This window comes from Leuciscus leuciscus (genome assembly GCF_965113295.1).
Source record: "Leuciscus leuciscus genome assembly, chromosome: 18".
Taxonomy (NCBI): Eukaryota; Metazoa; Chordata; class Actinopteri; order Cypriniformes; family Leuciscidae; genus Leuciscus; species Leuciscus leuciscus.
Window position 1 is genome coordinate 14560598 of NC_138742.1, and position 21182 is coordinate 14581779.

Genomic DNA, 21182 nt, shown 5'->3' on the forward strand with positions numbered 1-21182 from the left:
AGCATATTAGAATTATTTCTGAAGGATCATAAGACACCAAAGACTGGAGTACTTGCTGATGAAAATTCAGCTTTGCATCACAAAAATAAATTACATTTTAAAGTATATTAAAAAAAGAGAACCATTATTTTAAATTGTAATAATATTTCATAATTTTACTTTTTTTTTTTTTTTTTTTTTTTTAACTGCAGGCTTGATGAGCATAAGAGACTTCTTTCAAAAACATAAAAAATAGTAACGTTTCCAAACTTTTGACTGGTACTGTGTATATATATATATATGTATGTGTGTATATGTATGTGTTTTTCCTGTAGCTCAAACAGTAGAGTGTTGGTGCTTGCAACACCAAGGTCATGGGTTCGATTCCCAGGGAAAGCAAGAACTGTTAAGAATGTAAATGTGTACCTTGAAATGCAATGCAAGTTGCTTTGGATAAAAGCGTCTAAATATGTGTGTGTGTATGTATATGCAATATTTGTCATATTAATATTTAAGATTATAATATATTATTACATTTATGCTTTTAAATAATATAAGATTTATATTTTACACTATATTTTAATATTTAAATAATATACAAAATAAAGTAGAATGCATTTAAATGTATTTTGTAATATTATTTTATTTTAATTGCATATATATATTAATACTATACGTAATGAGAGTTTGAATGTTAACAACAAACACTGTCATTTATTAGAAGAGCAGTTTTTTTTTGTTTGTTTTTTTTGAATTTTGGCAGCTTCAATTCTTATGTTACAAATTGTGGCCAGTCGAACATATCAGCAAAATCAACAGGCCCCAAACATGCGAGAACCGCCGTGGGCTGTTGGTTACCTCTTTTTTGTCTACTTTTCATCCTTTGTAATGTTTTTTTAAAATACTGTCTTCAGTGCTGAACATTTATATTGAAAATAGAATATGACTGTATTATTTAAAACCTGAGTTACGTACTTAGACAGCGAACAAACCTATGCAGCCTAGGTTGGAAGCCACTTGATTTTAAGACACTTGGTGTGACTTCTCTCTTGGGAAATGATCACTTGTCATGACTTGACAGAGTTTTTCTTAATTTTCTAGTCAGCATCCAATCTGTTTGTCCATCAGTGCTCTAGCACAGCCCACGAGGAGCTTTTTCTCACCCCAGAAGTTACAGACTAGACTGTTGCCCATTCATGAAAAACAGAAAATCACCCACTACAATCAACACCTTGTTTTGGTTGTCCCCCTCATGTGATCACAAATTACAGTGTTTAGTGTCATAACACTACAAGTGAGGGTGAGATTTACAGTGTGTCCCTGCTGCTATCCTGCTTCTTAGTTGATTCAGATCATCTCTTTGAACTGCAGACACACAAACGAAATTAGGATTGATTGTTTCCCGGCACCGCCACACTCATTTTACCTTTAAGTGCTATAGACTCCTCGATATCCACACTGTTAACTAGAGTGGTTTTAAATGAGAAACAGCAGGCACTGATGGGTTTGCATGTGACGTGGAGGTGGTGGTAAAAATAGTGATGTAAGCACCAGACACCCCGTCTTTAGGGATGCACCGAAAGGAAACCGAAAATTCTGGATGCACTTTGCCAAAAACCAAAACCAAAAATGACTTACTAATTCAGCTTAGCTAAAATAATTACTAATTCCTTATTTTAAATTTAATTTTCTGTATTATTATTATTATTATTGCCTATTGAAAACTACAAGCCAATAAAGGAAAATAACCACACTTTTATTTAAAGTCACACAAAAATTGGACAGAAAATAGACCTATAGTAAAATAATAATAAATATCAATAAATTGTTCTTAATTCAGTTCTATGCAACAGAATCTTATTTTTTGACCAATTATCAAAATAAAGTATAGTCCTACATAGGGTTGTGCGATATATATCGTCTGCGATAATATCATAATTGTTTTAACAATGTGCGATTTGACTTTATCGAGTATAGCCTATCCCTCACACACACCCAGAGAGTGCATGCATACTCTACGTGATGTAGTCTTGTAGATTAGACTAGTGCTGGTGCGCATTTAGAGTGCACGCTTTAACTGCGTGATTTAGTCTTTATTATCATTTAGTAATAAATATCACAAGAGTGCAGTTTTTCTCCAAATATCAGCAGCATGATCACACATGTGATATTGATTTTATATAAGTTTAATAAACAAGAAGTTAATATTAAGTGACTTACATTTTAGACACCATATTGTCTGTTTTTGCTCTATTTCGTCAACAAAAAAAGTTCAAAACAAAGCCACACACGGCGGTGTTTCCTTACTGAGTGAATCAGCTTTTTGAACGAATCAGTTGACTAGGCTAGAATAAAGCTGCAGTCCGTAGTTTTTCCTCTTTGTCGCCATCTCTGTTCGAAATCTGCAATTGCAGTTATTCGCGGAATAAATCAACTTTACGTGGGTTGTGCCTCGGCATGGCACAGCGCGGATGAATCCAATGTTTTGAGGAGAATGTGTGGCTGTCAATCACCGCGCCGGTGTAGAGACTGTCATTCAGAATCACAGATTCTACTTTTTGGAAGTATGACCAACCAATTTTCACTGGAAAATGTCATTGAACAAGTAACATCCACTTTTGTTCTGACCAAGGAAAAAAAAGAATTGCAGTAAATCGCGCTGATTAAATCTAAATCTAACGATCGCTTATCATATCACGTCAAACCATGCAAATTGTAGTCTACTTTGTTCTCAAATTGTTAATGTTAACAACATCGGCATTGCGTGCATTTAATGTGTATTAGGGCTACCTGTAGTTCAGGACTCCGTAACTGTATGATTTAAGCGAACAAGTGCGCTACTGTTACATAATTGAACCATTGAAATGTCTTACCTGTCCAGCAGAAAAAAGAAAGAAAGAGAACCCGTCTCTGCGTTCGTTTTGAACCCCTTCAAAACACGGAGTTTTGAACACGGAGTCCCGAGGAAATCCACCAGTACCACTGGAATTAAAAACATTATTACAAGCTTACCTTTTTGAATCGAGCTACGGCAAGCAGATAGTTTTGAAAACTGGCTAGTTATGTACTTGCTTAATTTATTTTGGATCAATTTTAACCCAAAAAAGTTACGGACTGCAGCTTTAAGATAGTCAAATGCTTCTTTCCTTGAATGAATCAGCTGTTTGAATGAATCGGTTGAATCTCAATGATTCGCTCATTAACAGTGACTTGCTGTCACTGCTGTGAACTGACCACCACACAGAGTATGAAGAATATCAAAAACTTTAGAAGTCGGCTGTCCACGACAGTCCTAAACCTGCCAAAGTACCAACACAATAAACACACTCGGCAAAATATTGTCTAATAATCGCTATCGAGAAAATCCTAGAGATATAATCTTTTTTCTATATCGCACACCCCTAGTCCTTCAAAGCTTATCAGAGCATGTGAGCAGATAGCAGGGAGCGGATCAGTGAACGAGGGTAGCGGCGTTTTACCAGCATTGCCCAGCACGGCTATACACACACCATGTTACAGCACAGTATAGGGCTATTGCAAACAGAAACAAGTCTATTACAGACGCATTTAACGCTTATGCTTTTGTTTGAAGCGGTTATAAATATAAAGCAAGTATGTTTCGGACAACTTGGATCGTGTACCTTCCCCGGAGCAGCTAACTCTGTCTCTTCTATTTTCCATATGCATTTTGTCCATAGAAATGGGTCATTCACTACTGTAAAGTGACATGACTGGCTGATGGTTTCCCTGGCACAGTGCGCAGACGCGTCTAATCGATAATCAAATTCGTTGTCGATTATTTTCATAGTCTATAATAATCGATTTTATCGATTCGTTTTTGCAGCCCTAGTCCATATATTGTGCGATAAGTCGATATAGTAAATATCGTGACAGGCCTAGGAAGCTCTCAACTTATTTGCCTTTTTAAACTTGGGCCTCACATGGACCTGCATATCACAAATAACAACCCTAATCATAGTGTTAATTCGAAAACAGTGATTAAAGCAACACAGGTCTATCACCAAACCCTGTACCATATGGATGAAATATGGATTTAAAGTGTGTTGAGTGTGTGCATGTGGGTGTTCGCATGTACAAGTGTAATTCCACACATTCCATCTGCCTCGTTGGGCCCTTTAAGTCTGTTAATATCTGCACCGGCTCATCACATAGCCTTAATAACAGCTGATTCTTTTGGACTGACCCCTGCACCCTGTGACATGCATCAGCAGCTAAATTTGACTCAATTGTGGCCGTAGTTAAATATGCAGCACTTCTTCGTCTTCGTCTTCGTCTTCTTCTTCTTCTTCTTCTTCTTCTTCTTCTTCTTCGTCTTCGTCGACTTCTTCTTCAAAGTTTTTATGAGTAGCAATGAACGACTGTTAAACGGCTTTTTACGGTGTTTATAAAGAGGCCTCTTAAATCAGTTGGACTGTATACAGAGCCTTGTTTTCAGTGTAGGCAACAGTCGTTTAGGGTTTCTTTTATTTGGAAGACCTACTTGTTTCAGTGAACTTGTTCCAAAAGAATCAGCACAGACACTTGAGTCATCACTGAGAAGTGTTCCCAAACACCCCTTTGCAGGTATTTTGTTGTGATCATGATGTTTTTCATTATATAGATTGCCTAAAATACGTTTACCAACATGTTGCTTTCCTGACAGTTTTACTACTAAAGTTCCCCCTTTAAGGGTGTACACTGACTGCGATTAAATCACTGGAGGTCAGCAAGTGTCATGCATCATGAGGCGGATCATGTGAGCCCCATTTTCTGTAGTGGTGTAATGTTTGACTCGTTTTCTTGATGCATTGATTACAAAACCTGCCGATTCAAATGCATTAATTGATTTTTCTACTTACACTCTGCTTTAAAATGTTTGTCAGCACATTGCACTCTTCATTATATACCAAGTAGCCTATATTTACATTTATTTAATGTGTCCATTCAAGTTACTTTTGATGCAAAAAAACTATTTATTTTTTCTTGCCTAGAAAATATTAAAGAATACCTAAGTATCCAGCAACCTGTCAATCACACGAGATCGCAGCAATTAGCAAACAACAACGATCCAATGAATGCCCGATAGACCAAATCAAGTCCCGCCTTTTTTCTTGTTTGAGAAGCCGTTTCAGTTGAATATCCGTCACAACAGGGAAGAAAAGACGATCACAAATTCTTTTTTTCTTTTTTTTAAATTTTTTTCTTTAAAAAAAATACATAATCAAATCATCAATTAAATCGAATGAAATCAGTCAGTCAAATTGAATCATTCTGAATTTGATCCTTGAATTGTGAATTGAATCGATTTGATGTCTACCCACTTCACTAAATGTCTGCATTCCCATTGGTAGACATCACTTTAAATCACCACTCATTTAAATGGAGTTAAAATGCTCAGCGTTGTCAAATTCCCAATGGATTTGTTGTTTGCCGTCTCAAATTACCAGCTCTCTTTGAAATTGAACAACTTGCAGTCACAATCAGTGTGAATGCCTTTGAAACTGTTTTGTCAATTTGCTTAATTTGTAAAACACTGAACTGCACAATGACAATTATCACTACACTGAATTATTATTAATAGTATTATTATTTCACTTATAATTACAAAAACCGGCATTTACTTAATTTTGACTTAATAACCTCCACCCAGCTTTATTTATAAGGTGGTGTAGGAGTTAAACGAGGACGTCACCTCAGCAACTGATTAACCATTGTGGAATGAGAGCCATTAGCTGATGGGAATTAAGTTTTACATTGGCTAGTTTATGAAAAATAATCAGGCAAGTTATTTATATTCCTGTCTTTCTCATGGCCGTTCACTTCATTTTAGAGACTGCAGAAGCCTGAAGCCTAGCAACCCGAAAGAAAAAAACACAGCACTCCTGTGGTGGGGTATTCAGCACCCTCTTAGTCGGGTTCTTTGTTTTTGCCCTCATTTTCTTGTGTGTGTGTGTGTGCGCGCGCACGTGCGCGTGCACTTCCTCCCTTGTGCTCATGGGTTTTTCCAGTCACCCTGGGGCCTGATGGAGCAGGAAGCCCAACAAACTTATCATTTCCTCTGCTACTGGCTCTGCCTGAGCCTTGTGTATGGTAAACGCACTCACACACACAGATCCTGACAGGCTTGTAGGGTAAATTCAAGTGCTGACACACTGACACAGATAACACCGTGGATGTTAAACAGGTATTTGTAGAAACATGCACATCGAAGCCCCTCACGGTGAGCTTGTGTGTCTGTTCAGTGTGAAGTCTGTTTTGAGTCCTGAAGGAACTGGCTAGCTATCCCTTTTGGCCACCGTTGCCTTTCTGCTAGCCAGTTGGCCCCAGTCATCATCCAATCAGCACATTCCTCCCAATGAATACACTGGGACCAGTTTTGGCAGGCCACGCTGGGTGGGGTAATGTTCATATCCTGTGAGCTGACCCTTACGCACACACTTGTATGAGACATCACAGCCGTCACAATAGACCAAAGTTTCTACTTTCTTGAGTTTGTCAGCCAATCAGTTACATGCAGGCATGATTCCTCAATGCTTAAATAGACAGGTATGTGTAGACACACAGATGAAAGGAAGTGAGAAAGGGAGGGAAAGAATAGCTCTTTAGAGCAGAGCGAGTGGGCACAAAGCTCCCTCAGTGCTGGAGTGGCACTGCCAGTTTGTGCAGACCTGTTGTTGTGTGAGCACAGACCCTGCTCTGTGTGTGTGCGTGACCCAGCTGCCCTCCCAGCATTACATCAGTCTCCCACATCACCCACACACACAATGAGACTCCAGTCAGCCATTCCTCCATATGCCCAGCACGCTGCCCGCATGCAAAAAGCAGCTTTACGCTCTCACACGTGTGTGTGTGTGTGCAGTGTTGTTAGCTGAGCTATTTATTAAGGATGTTTGCTAAGACAAGTATCCCTATTATTGTTGCTGTAATTTTATTTGATTTGTATTTGATCAAATTCCTAAACCTAAGTATTAAACTTTTGGCATGTCCTGCCTTGTTTGAGTTGTAAACACTCACTGTCATGTTGTTCCAAACCAGTATGACTACTTCTGTGGAACACCAAATATATTTAAAAAAATGTTTTGGACCCCATTCCCTTGCATTGTATGGAAAAAATTGTTCTTCAAAATACCTTCTGTTGTGTTCCATGGAAGAAAGAAAGTCCTAGAGGTTTGGAACAACATGACGGTGAGTAAATGATGACCGGATTAAAATTTTTCTTTGAACTATCCCTTTAATTTAAGCACCACCCAGAACACATTATTAACACCACAGCATTCACATAACAATGCCCTGGCAGCTACTTAGAACACCTTAGCAACGCCCTGGAAACTCTCCAGAATACCCTATTGGGACTATTGCAACCTAATAGCAACGTCATGGCAACTCCATAGAACAGCTTAACAACTACCTAGAACACCACAGCAATGCCCTGGTAACACTCCAGAACACCAGATGTACACTATTGCAAGCAACCACAAAGCAATGCCCTGGCAACTACCTAGAACATCATAGCAACACCATGGTAACTCTCCAGAACACCCAATTGACACTATAGCAACACCCTAGCATCTACCTAGAACACCATAGTAATGGCAATTTGGCAACCCTGAGCTACAAAAAATTTTTTCAGAAAATGTTACAATAAACAAATCAATTTTATTTTAACTCATGTTGATAAAGTTTGTTCTGCTTTAAGAGGTTTTAAATAAGGTAGTGTGTGTGTGTGTGTGTGAGCTGTCACACACTGAGCAGAGTGGGCAGGAAAAGACTGTTGTGTTTCTAGGCCACATTCTTAAGCAGAGAGAGAGTAACCAGGCATGAAGCCTGCGCTCAACGCGGCCCGTCCCCACAGAAAGTGGCATATCTCTCTCTCTCTCTCTCTCTCTCTCTCTCTCTCTCTCTCTCTCTCTCTCTCTCTCTCTATCTCTCTCTATCTCTGTGGCTTACTGTTCTCTCTCTTCTGCTTGCTTTCTTTTTTTTCTCGCCTCTAATAGCAGAACTGGCCCACTTGGCACCTCTGACCTGCCTCCTTTTCACTTCTTTCTCTGCAGAGTTTATGCTGACATGTTGCATGTTGATTTTTCAGTATAAACACCATTGTGTGTAATCTTATCACCTGAAGCTGACAGCTGTCTCCTAGACAGACCAGATCTGGTTTGTATCCTCTGGAAAAGTGTCGGTCGTCAGCAGATCTGTCACTCCTAGTTTTGTTTTGCTCGAATTTGTCTGTGTAATGTGTGTTGCCTCAAACTCTCTGCAGGCCATGAGGTGTGATCCTCATCCAGCCGTGTGTCACTGGAGTTTAGGAGCTACTTGTTTGTCACAGATTAGAGGAGACATGTGTGAGTGTGAGTACGACTGTTTGTTTGGCTTTTAGGGAGCGCTAATGGCGGACATAATCCACAACAGTAATGGTTGTAGGCTTGGCAAAAACTGCTTTAAGAGAAATGAAAAATTGAACAGGATGGAGGTGGATCCATGTGATTGACTCACATGGCCATCCTTCTGTTTTTTGCTTGTTCTGTTTGGTTTTCTTAAATTTTATGGAACTGTTAGCCCACAAATGAACATTGTGTAAGTATTTACTCACTCTCGTGTTAATTAAAACCTTATGACTTCCTTTCATCTGTGGGACACACAAGGAGAAATGTTGAGAATGTACTGGCCACTGTTTACCTTGAAAGTGAATGGGGATCTAGGCTGTCAAGCTCTAAAATGACTCAAAAGCACCATAAAGGTTTCGAAAAGAAGTCAATATATTTATATTTTAGGTCTTCTGAAGCTGGTGGCTTTATGCGAGGAAGAGACTGAAAGACATGCTGTCCACATCCATTCAAATATGGATCCTTCCTCATGGATGATTACATGTGTGATCAATTATGATGCAACAAGTTTGATTTGAGAAGTGCAAATGAGATGAGAGAAAGATAAGTGAATAACGAGTAGTCATGTATAATATTGCGTATAGTCATATGTAGTATTATGGTTAACTAAAACTGTTATAAATTAAAATAAAATAAAATGTTTCTTTTATGGTGCTATTTTGCTATTTTGCAGCTTGGCCCCTTTATTTCACAGTTCTCTTTTTGTGTTTCACTACGAAGTTAACCATAAATATGAGAAATAGTTGTGAAGTTTATCTCTAGCAATAATCGCTAATTATGAAATACACAGAGAGAAACTTGTTATTGTGCGTATTGTGTGTTCACCAGTCGTCACACAGACAGACAAGCTCAGTTTGTGGAAGTAGACGTGTGGTCCCATCACATGTCAAATATATATTTATATATTTGTGACGTCTTGTGTTTTGTGCTCTTACAGGTGACATCACCCGGAAAGGCTATGAAAAGAAGCGAGCTAAACTTCTGGCCCCGTTTGTACCACAGACCCAAAGTAAGACTCCCCACATTGACTTCCTGTCGGCTAATTTTCCACCTCCTCTCTGATTCTTCTTTTGTTTTGCATGCCACACAATGCCATCATCACACTGATCTGAGTCAAATAAAGGATTTTCTATAGTTAGTTTTTTTATATAAAGGTGTTTTCATGTTACTGCTGTGTTTAATTTTCTGGAAACCAAATCCAGCTGAAGAATATGATGTAGAGGTGTGACATCTGTCACACTGCGTTAATTTCGTTGCACTAGTTCCATAAATGAAGAGATTTGTTTTGTTTTTTCTCTTTTATTTGCAATTGTTCGGCTCCATGCTGCATTCTAGTGGTGATAAGTAGAACTCTACCTGCTGGAGTCCTCGGCCTCTTCATTAAGAGAACGCACTTTAAAAAATAAAATACACTTGAAATAGTCTTGCGACCATTGGTAAACCATCTTCTTATCTGGAACCTTTGAGTAATTCAATCATCAGTCAACACACAAATATTGCTCTTCTCAGGCTGTTTCCGGCCTATTAATGTCCACACACACACACACACACACACACACACACACACACACACACACACACACACACACACACACACACATAGGCTTCCAGTTAGCAGCAGCCCCCTGCCAGTCATGAAAGAGGAACTGAAACAGGTGAGTTCACTACATTGGTGGATTTTGAAAGTTTAGTGACCTCAAAACTGACTTCCTTGTTCCATAGTTACAAACTATTACATACTGGATTGCAGGGACACATTTACACAATAGGTCTGACCTTCAGATATAGGGAGATATGTCTAAGACACATTTGTTGCATAGATATGTTCTTATTTGAAACCCCCGATCAAATGTGCCATTTTGTCTTCAAAGGTGCCATTTCAGTGCTTTGAAGTTAAAGTTCACCTCCTGCTGTCCGCTTCTGCCCTGTCTCTGTGTTTCTGAGGTTGACGGTTCCTCAAACTGTATATATAACATAAACATGTTATACCAAATACGTTTTAAGGGGTTAGTTTGCCCAAAAATGAAGTTTCTGTCATTTACTCTCCTTCATGTTGTTTCAAACCCTTTATTAAATGATCTCTTCTGTGGAAAATAACCATATTTTTAAGAAATCGGCTTAAGAAAATATTGACTTAAAGGGGACCTATTATGCAGTATTCACTTTTGCATGGTGTTTGGACATAAATGTGTGTTGGCAGTGTGTGTACACAACCACCCTAAAAATCCACTCCTTTTTTTTAAATCCCCATAAATTATAAGCATTGTCTCCCAACGACCTGTTTTCAGCCATGTGGCTGGAGTAACGTCACAACAGCCACAGGCCCCACCCACGAATGTTGACAGGCACTGCAGTTTTAACATAGACCCGCCCTGATCGAGTTTACAGCGAGTTGTACACATCCGCCATTGCTGCACTGACGAGAATGTAGGTGTTGTGTGGCTGGATGTATTAATCCACATAGCTCTCTCTCTATTTACTCACGAAATCTGAGCCAGCCGCTGAAGACGAGGTGGATTAATTTGTTTTTCAAAGAAAATGCTCCCTCAACTCTACCAAAATTTGTTTATGTACTTACGCACTTCTTATACTGTGTTTACTCAGCTCTTACAGTGATTTTCTGGAGTAAAACTGACGCTTCATCTTTTGTGTGATGTACAATAAAGTTTATTAAACTCATCAGTATATTTTTGTATATCATCAGTACTATACATTTTTTGGCCATCATTCGGACAGGGTCCTCTACAGCAGGCTTAATAGTGGATACAAGCAATGACACATACGTTATAACCGTAATTAAACTAAACATTACCTGTTCCATCTCCATACAGCATATATTTTCTGACTCTGTAGGCATTATTGTCCGACTCCGGGTCGAAATGAACACCGTTACTGAGAGTTTCTGTTTTGATATTATCATCATTATATCAGCGCGAGCTTGTGAGGCTCCGCCCCCTGTGCCGTGCAGCAGCAGCTCATTTGCATTTAAAGGGCACACACTAAAACGCCATGTTTTCTGAGCCCCAAAAAGTGACAATTTAAACATGCTGTAAAAAATGGTCTATCGGGTATTTTGAGCTAAAACTTAACATACACACTCTGGGGACATCAGAGACTTATTTTACATCTTGTGAAAAGGGGCATAATAGGTCGCCTCTAAGTTTTGATCTAGCCTGTTCCTCAAACAAAGAATATTGTATGGTTTCAGAAGACTTATAATGCACTTCATTTTTGGGTGGATTATTCCTTTAATGTGTGTCTATATAATATGCATTTGGAGACAGACCAGAGACTTTCTCTCTGTTGATGTTGTCTGTGTACATGAGTTTATTTATGAGCTGTGATCTTTATAGATATGGACGTGAGTATCAAGTTGACCCCGGGCCATCCTTCAGACCCTGCTTCTAGCCCTAACGCCATCCCCATTGCTGCCCCACGGCAACACCGAGCTCACCGCAGTGGAGGAACGCGGGATGACCGCTACCGGTCAGGTAATGAAAATCCCATTTATACATTACTATTTAAAATTTTGGATCGGTAAGAATGATTATTGAAAGAATATTGTGAAATATTATTAGAATTTAAATGCACTGCTTTTAAAATAAATAAATGAATATAAATATATATATTTATATATAGTTTAAAATCTAATTTATTCCTGTGATGGTAAAACTGAATTTTCAGCATCATTACTCCAGTCTTCAGTATCACATGATCCTTCAGAAATCATTCTAATATGCTGATTTGCTACTCAAGAAATAATCCCTCTTTTTATAAATGTTGAAAACATTTTGTGCTGCTTAACCATTTTGTCATGTATATATTGGTTGTAAAAAAAAAAAAAAATTGTCAGTATAAGCAGCTATTTAGGAAAGGTCATCAGTGGAGAAAGATGCTTTTTCTCCCCTGATTGTGTAGTTACGGCATTTACATTGTGCAACCGAACTCCTAAATGTGAACACACAGCTCTGAACTGTGTTTGTCACCACATAGAGACAATTCTCTGTCTCTACATGAGTCAGTCACTGTTTGGTGACAGTGTTGGATGTCTCATCTGCCTCTTGTCATGTGCTATTGTGTAATTGTTATTCTCTTCGTTTGTCTTTCTGTACTCTTCGTTCTCTCTTCTTCTCATCGTTCTTTGTGTCTGTCTGCTAGATATCCACACAGAGGCTGTGCAGGCTGCTCTGGCCAGGCATAAAGAGGAGAAAATGGCCCTTCCCATGCCCACTAAGCGTCGCTCAGCCTTCGTCCAGTCTCCTGCGGAAAACTGCACTCCTCCCGGTAGGTCCTGCATCGCCCACAAGCCTTCTGCTTCTCCTTCTGTCCAGATCTCACTGACCAGCAGGGTCTCAGAAAATACAGGCACACCCGAACCTTTAGCGCACACCCTGGCCTTCGTACGAAAAAAATTATAAAAATATCTTAACAGGGCTTAAAAATATATATAATTATCGGGCAGAAACTGTATATTCGTTACGAAATTGGTTTGATTCGAAAAAATACCGGTTAATAACTTTATTTAAAATATATTGTATATATATTTTGCCTATACTTTATATCAGAGCTTGAACTGAAGAGCTTGTTACTAAACCTAAATTCCAGTGGATCCTCAAACTCGGCAAAACCTCATACAGAAACTCCACCCGCCTCAACACATTTTGGAGACCATGTTTGACCTCTGCTTGTTTGCAGTGCAAGGGTAAATAAAAAAACTGGTTCTTTGAATAAGTGCTACAATTTCTTTATTCAAAACATGATGTGTGTAAAGGCTAATGTTTTATGTATTTGAGGAGCTGAGAGGAGTGTCTTAGTCTGGTATTTGCCGTCTAGTCATATAGCCAATACTACAATAGTGTGTAACACTTCGTCTTTTATAACACAAGCTTTTTGACAAATATATTAAACAACAGTAGCCACGTTTCCATTACCCTTCAAATTGCGCAAATTGAAAATACGGCCAATGGAAAGACGTCAATTTCGCAAAAACTTCCATTTATCGCAAAAAAGTTTTTACGCTCGCATGAGGTGGTTTTTCAGGCAATTCGAAAAAGAAATATTTCGCAAAAGTGCAATGGAAACAGTTTTTAGCATTTTCAGGTCAACTGGCATAGATGACGCGGTATGTTTGGACAGAGTACGACACAGAGTTCTTTATTAAATTCATAAAAGACAAAAGAATTACAGGAATACTGGATTCTAAACCTCAAAGAAATGCCACAATCAAGACCCCGAAGCAGATATGAGGGAGAAACACCCAGAAACACCTAATGTGTTCCGCTCTCAAGTATAAGGGTCTTTCCTTGCCATTAATGATTGGATAACGCGATTTTTGGAATGACTTCTCGCGAGAGGAAAAAATGAAGTTTTAGTCACATAACATCGGTTAATGGAAATGCAGTCATTTCGCAAAAGTTTTGCGCAAATCTGTAATGGAAACGAGTCTAGTAAAAACTGAGCAGCCACATAGCTACAATAACGTTTGTAACCTGCAAGTTAATAACTTAATATGATGCACTTACTGCCTCAGATGCGACCGTTCTAATGATGGACAAATCTCAGACTTTCGTTGGTGAAAATCCTTGTAACTCCATGTGAGCTTGATTTTGGAAAAATGTCTGACCGTACATAAAGCCACAAAACTAACTTTGACAGTAGGGTGTTTAATTATTTAAAAAACACTACTTTATTTTTTACATTTCCTAAATAGTAGCAATTTTTGCACTAACCTGCTATTTTCGCTTCACTGCAGTGTTTGAAAACAATGCTGGATATAACCTGCCATGGTAACATATCCTCGGGTAAACTACTGTGATCCAACCGCTAATGCCAGCACTTTGCTTTGGTGACTTACATAGGATGACTTGACAACTGAGCGCAGGCATTTCTCACTTTGGATGCGTCATCGCATTTGCATAGGCTGTAATATTTGAATTTGATTGGTTGACTGCCAAATTAAAATATTAAACAGAAGAATGCTAAAATAATGTTAACCGGTTTTTATTTATTTATAATTTATTTTCATTTTTGTTTGTTCCTGTTAATTTTGTTTTTGTTTTTGTTCCTTGAACCGGTTTGGAGTGATATTCTTAGAATATATTCATTTTATATTAATTTCCCATATAGGTCAGGATGATATTTAAAGCAAATGTTGGATAATTCCATCTTTTCTATTGTATACTAACATGTTTGCCAAATATTTATTGTACTATAACCACAATTTCAGTATCACTGCTAATACATCATATCAGATTCATAATTTATTTGTCTGTCTTTTGTGGCCTTTATCTGTAAGCATTTTTAAAAGGTTATTTCTGTGCATAAATAGCTGCTTTAACTGTTGTTATATGTGTGTGGCCACAGATACATCATCGGCATCAGAGGACGAGGGCTCCCTGCGCAGGCGTCAGGCTGCGATCAGTGCAATGCTGGCTCAGAATCTCCAGAGTCCTGAGTATTGGATCAACCGCTCTGTCCAGGGCTCCTCCACCTCCTCCTCTGCCTCCTCCACGCTCTCTCATGGAGACGGCAAAACTCACAACCACAGCCAGGGCCAGACCAGCATGCTTGCAGATGTGCTGGCACACACCCGCATAGGTACTGCAAGATAATGAGTCACACGTACATACATGTTCAGGTGCTGAATCATAGACAACCACTGATACACACACAAAAGAGCCTCAGTTTTATAGGTCTGACACTTACGCAAGCACAATTTAACTTCCAATGAACTGGTCAGGGCAAAACAAAGCAATGAAAATCCAAACCAGTCAGTGTGGATATTGACTTTTCAAACCTGTTTGTTCAGTTGTTTCATATTGAGCATGTGCATGGGTTCACCAGATGAATCACTGTGCTGTTATGTGTCTTCACTGCAGAGAGCAGCAGCATTCCTCCTGACGTCACATCCACAGTGCCTCAGGACAGGAACTCCAGAGCGGACCTGCCACCCAACATCGTAGTGAAGGGCATAAGCCGCGTCCAGAGCCGCTCCAGCATGATGGAAACTGCCGGCGGTACAAACAACATCTCACACAGCTCATACATGCAGGGACCTTAAACCAAACCAATTGGTTCTCAACTCAAATGCCCACCGTTGTGCCAGTGTACCAAGATATGTTTGGTATTTCTGCTGTTATTTACCAAGCAGAAACTGTGTATTGATATATTACATTTAATAACATGACACATTTTGTGATTCCATAAGTTAAGAACTTGTATGTCCTTCAATGAAAATAGTTACTGAGGGGAAACACATTTTTTTTCATCCATTTTATGTAATTTAATTTAAAGTTATTTTAATAATGATGTATTCATTTAAATGTGGCACCTTGGCTGAGAACCACCGATCTACAGTAGGTCAGAGTTGAATTTCCATAGTTAAAACATTTGCAAATGTTGTACAAGCAATATATATATATAAAAACTTAAAACTTTTAGTTACACTTTTAACAAGATTAATCATTTTATTTACTGAGGCATTGCTGATAATGTAAACCTATTTGAATGTCCTTTTTTTGTGTATTTTTTCATAAAATAACCCTTGCTACTACATTGCATTTTAACTAATGTTAACATTAACATTGTCTAGCTAGCGTCCACTAGCCTGTAAAAATGTAATGGAGGTTGCCACATTTTGCATAACAATTGGAATTTAGGAGGCCCACGGACATGGGAAAACCTGAAATTTTAAGATGTATTGTTTCCAGGCCAAAAAAAGGGGGAAGGAGATAGCTTCAAATATCTTAAAGGGATAGTTCACTTTGAAATAAAATTTTGGTATGTTTTAGCTTACCTCAAGGGCATCCAAGATGTAGGTGTCTTGTTTTCCGCAGTAGTTTCAATTTTGATATTTTTAAGTCAAACCGTTCTTGTCTGTCAGTCATATAATGCAGGTCTATGGTCACTGTCTCAAAGAGCATGCACAGAGTCCAAATTAAACAATTCCCCATCGTAAGTACACATTGATGGCCTAAGACACGAAACGAGCGGTTTGTGTGAGAAAACGAACAGTATTTATATCGTTGTTACCTCTTGAACACAGCTGCGTCCAAATGATCTGAGGGCGCGGGCGGGTATAGATATATACACTAGATGTCGCCTTGGCTACGGTTTCGTTCCAATGAACTGCAGTAGCCATGGCGACTTCTATTGTATATATCTATACCCGCCCGCGCCCTCAGATCATTTGGACGCAGCTGTGTTCAAGAGGTAACAACGATATAAATACTGTTCGTTTTCAAAATTGAAACTACTGCGGAAAACAAGACACCTACATCTTGGATGCCCTTGAGGTAAGCTAAAACATACCAAAATTTTATTTCAAAGTGAACTATCCCTTTAATGTCATGAACCTTTTGTTGTATATAAATCATTCTAGTTAGCTCAGCTGTTCCAGTAATCATAAACAATTGCAGAAATAATGTAAATTCATTGATTTGAATGGCTTTTTCACTTCCAGCACAATATTGTTGAGCTGGTTCAAAGTGTTGTTTGGTTTACCACTTGTTTATTTGCGCTATTCACTTCCCAAATAAGCAACAGAAATCATTTCCTCTCCATGTCTTTTTTTAGAGCGATCATAAATTAAAGTAGTTGTCATGCGTTTCTGCTAACATTTTAATGTTTTTCTTCCTCCTTTGTCGTGATGCCATCTGACTGTAGGAAAAGGTAGGGGTGGATGGGTGTTTAGTGCAGTGTAGTGACACCCAGTGGTTTTGTCCTCCCTAATTGATCCTGTATGATTCTGTGTGTTATTCCAGTTTGTTGTTGACTTCTGTGTTGTGACAGAACCTCTTCCTTATTGAATCCTCCATATTTGCTTTGGCTCTATTTCATATGGTGTCCATTGACCAGCTCATTTTTCCGTAATCTGAACAAGTGAATGAGAATATCTCTGTCAACAGGTGTTCCAGCACACAGTCGTGTCTCCTCCAAAATACAACAGCTGCTCAACACATTGAAGAGACCCAAGCGGCCTCCTCTCAGCGAGTTCTTCCTGGATGACTCTGAAGAAATTGTGGAAGGTGTGATGCTATTTCTTGATGCCATACTCCATTTATTGGGACATATATTTCATCATATATAATATAATAAAGCTTCTCAATTATTTTCTGATTTAATGCAACATTTTTGTTACAAATTATAATAGCAGTTTGAGTGAAAATCAATTTTAAAATTAGCATGAATTTCAGAATGTCTTAGTATTCAGTCTGTCCTCCTTTTGCTTTAATGATGACAGCCACATCAAGCTGCATGAACTTCACATGTGTGTGAAACCTGATTATCTTTTTCTCCAGTGTGATTTGAAAATAATCCAAAGAGCATCTAATGCAAGGAATTCTGACCATGTTTACAAAGAGTCACATGTCATAGATTTACCTTATTAGTGTCCTAGAATTGGTGCAGAATAATAAATATTTCTTCTTCATTTTACGTCATAATATTTCTTGATTAAATTAGATTTTTGATGTTGCATTAGATTTTGAACCCCTCTATAACCGTCTTCTCCACTTGCAGTTCAACAGCCAGATCCCAACACACCCAGGCCAGAGGGCCGACAGATTATTCCAGTAAAGGGGGAGCCACTAGGGGTGGTCAGTAACTGGCCTCCAGCTCTGCAGGCGTCACTGGCACGTTGGGGAGCCACACAGGCCAAGAGCCCAGCTCTCACTGTCTTGGACATCACTGGCAAACCACTCTACACCCTCACCTATGGTGAGATGTCACACTGTTCGGATTGGGACAAGCAGTTTTCCAATGTTTTAATGGGATAGTTTACCCAGAAATACAAATTGTGCAATTAATTACTCACCCTGATGTCATTCCAAACCCATATGCTATTATTTTTTCAGTGCAACATAGTAGTAGAACATTTTGAAGATTTCTTTTAATATATTTGGTCTTTAATAAGCTCCTGTCACCCCTTGATCCCTCTAGGTAAACTGTGGAGTCGCAGTCTGAAGTTGGCGTACACGCTGTTAAACAAACTCGGCACCAAAAACGAACCAGTTCTGAAGCCTGGAGATCGAGTAAGATTTCAACACTGCTTGGCACACTGCAATCGCATACTGTTCTCAGCTCAAGGCTATTTCTGATTCTCCATATTTCTCCCTTTAGGTGGCATTAGTTTATCCCAACAGTGACCCTGGGATGTTCTGGGTGGCCTTTTATGGGTGCCTTCTCGCTGAGGTCATTCCTGTCCCGATAGAGGTGCCTTTATCTCGGAAGGTATGAGAGAAGATCAAAACCTCTAAAACATGACATTAGCTTGTTGAAGTGTTTACAGTTGTTCGTGTGATTTTTAGGATGCAGGAAGTCAGCAGATAGGCTTCCTGTTGGGCAGTTGTGGTGTGGGTCTCGCTCTCACTAGTGAGATTTGTCTAAAAGGACTTCCAAAGACCCCGAATGGAGAAATACAGCAATTTAAAGGTTAGTTCCCTGTTGCTTTTCTTATCACCATGCTTCCTCACATTTATCATAAACTTCTCTTTTGAGGCTGCAGAATGGCAGTGTAACCTGTTTTCTTACAGGATGGCCTCGACTCAAATGGGTGGTCACTGATACCAAGTATCTTACCAAACCCTCCAAGGACTGGCAGCCGCACATACCTACTGCAAACACTGACACTGCTTATATAGAGGTGAGTGTGGGTGTTTGGGTGAGTAAGAATCCTTTCAGTCTCTGATGTGTGTGTGATATGTGCGTGATATGTGTGTTTGTTCTCAGTACAAGGCCTCCAAGGAGGGTACGGTGATGGGAGTGGCTGTGTCGAAAATCTCCATGCTGACACACTGTCAGGCTCTAACACAGGCCTGTAATTACTGTGAAGGTGAGTGCTACACTATTACTGTAGAACAAATGCATTGAAGTATTCCTGTTACTGCAACAGCACAGCACAGAGCAGCCCCAGAATTAAGCAGTGAGATGAATTAATTTATAGCCAGTGCTTAGTTAGATTATTTCATTAGATTTATACTAATTAGATCATTTTTCTCAATAGTAATTTGGAGATGACTTGCTTTCTATGTTATTTTTTCCCATTTGATTCTCTATAAAATCCTTGTGAACGTTGACATTTTTGTTGGCCTGTTTATTGGCTTGTCTCAGTTCATCAATTTAAGTCTAAAATGATTTAATATTTACCATCAGTGTTATTTTAGTATTATTTTTTTTAGTGGTAGATGTCATTTTACTAGTATATGTATTATTATATTATGTATTATTATTTATTTACATTTAGAATTTTCTTACTTTTTTATATTTTCATTTTTCTTTTTAATTTTTGTTTAAGGTTTAGTCATTTTGTTATTTGCTTTTGTCATTTGTATTGTTATCTTTTTAAATATTTGTATTTAGCTTTCTTTATTTTATTTGTTTAATTTAAGTAATTTTAGTTAATTTTAACTTAAACTTATGTATTTCAGTTAGTTGCCAAGGCAACGTTTCAAATTTTTATTTAATTATTTCCGTCTAAATTTATATTTCAGTTTTATTTCAATTGCCAAAAAATGATTTTTAATAGTTTGTTTACAATAACAACACTGAAACAACAATACCATTATAATACCTCTTATTATATTTTTTAATACACGTTTTTTTCATAACATAACACCATTAAGAAATATTAATCAAGACATTATAAAAAGGTTTTCTGTGCTCTTTCTTAGGAGAAACACTGGTTAATGTCCTGGATTTCAAGAAAGACTCAGGCCTTTGGCATGGAGTTCTAACGGTGAGTGCGATTCCCCTGAAAATGTCTGTTCTGTGCATTCTTTTCAGTTTCACAGACTTGTTGCTACATGGTCGCCGTTTTTTAAACTTCCGCATGTTTGTGCATTCTTACAGAGTGTCATGAACAGGATCCACACTATAAGTGTGCCTTACTCTGTCATGAAGGCTTGTCCACTGTCCTGGGTGCAGAGGGTTCATGTTCACAAAGGTAAAGGCATCCTCAACATCTGTGCACGTAGTTATGTTATTGTGATCTGGATAATGGCCAATCATGTTGAATCAACAGTTCTGTGGTACAGTGTCTAAAGTTCTTTCATGTTTATGTTTACACACAGCTCGTATGGCCTTGGTGAAATGTAGAGATTTGCACTGGGCTATGATGGCTCACAGAGATCAGAAGGACACCACTCTTTCTTCCCTGCGCATGCTGATCGTAGCTGATGGAGCCAATCCCTGTAAGGAAACAAGCTCGGGGAAAGAGAGTGCTGTATTTCTGTGTTTCAGTGGCTTTAAGTACAAATAAATGATCCATATTTCTGTCTTAGGGTCTGTGTCGTCTTGTGATGCCTTTCTGAACGTGTTTCAGTCTCATGGTCTGAAACCTGAGATGATCTGCCCATGTGCTTCCTCCCCTGAGGCCATGACCGTGGCCATCCGCAGGTACCTGCATGTATTAAGAGCTGTGCACATCATCTTTCTATACTTAATTGCCATAGATATGCTTTAAAGTCACTCTTTGTGTTTAGGCCTGGTGCTCTAGGCACTCCACTCCCTGCCAGGGCCATCCTGTCAATGGCAGGACTCAGTCACGGGGTGATTCGGGTCAACACAGAGGATAAGAACTCTGCCCTTACAGTGCAAGATGTAGGACATGTCATGCCTGGAGGTGAGACTCCATTTGAACATTTCACTGTACATTTCACTGTAGATTATGTGAGTGTGGTGTGAATCGTCGAAACCAGTTTCTACCTTGTAAACAACTACTGGATATTAGCAACTAATTTAGCATGTGTTAAATCAGCAAAAACTAGGATTTTTGCTTTATCTGATTTATATCCTTTTAGTAGCCTGAACAAAAATAATGCA

At 38.7% G+C, this 21182-nt stretch overlaps 1 protein-coding gene across 1 annotated transcript in view; it reads left to right on the forward strand.

Annotated features, from left to right (window-relative positions):
• The window catches only part of dip2ba (disco-interacting protein 2 homolog Ba), a 54205-nt gene that overhangs the window by 21863 nt on the left and 11160 nt on the right, over positions 1 to 21182 (forward strand). The window contains exons 2-18 of the mRNA XM_082144867.1: positions 9301 to 9372; positions 11717 to 11854; positions 12522 to 12647; positions 14727 to 14960; positions 15242 to 15379; positions 17270 to 17389; positions 17883 to 18080; positions 18303 to 18394; positions 18483 to 18593; positions 18671 to 18794; positions 18896 to 19005; positions 19092 to 19194; positions 20033 to 20097; positions 20211 to 20304; positions 20432 to 20551; positions 20642 to 20756; positions 20843 to 20982. Coding sequence (XP_082000993.1) covers positions 9301 to 9372; positions 11717 to 11854; positions 12522 to 12647; positions 14727 to 14960; positions 15242 to 15379; positions 17270 to 17389; positions 17883 to 18080; positions 18303 to 18394; positions 18483 to 18593; positions 18671 to 18794; positions 18896 to 19005; positions 19092 to 19194; positions 20033 to 20097; positions 20211 to 20304; positions 20432 to 20551; positions 20642 to 20756; positions 20843 to 20982 — 2100 coding nt within the window. The remainder of the gene's footprint in view (positions 1 to 9300; positions 9373 to 11716; positions 11855 to 12521; positions 12648 to 14726; positions 14961 to 15241; positions 15380 to 17269; positions 17390 to 17882; positions 18081 to 18302; positions 18395 to 18482; positions 18594 to 18670; positions 18795 to 18895; positions 19006 to 19091; positions 19195 to 20032; positions 20098 to 20210; positions 20305 to 20431; positions 20552 to 20641; positions 20757 to 20842; positions 20983 to 21182) is intronic.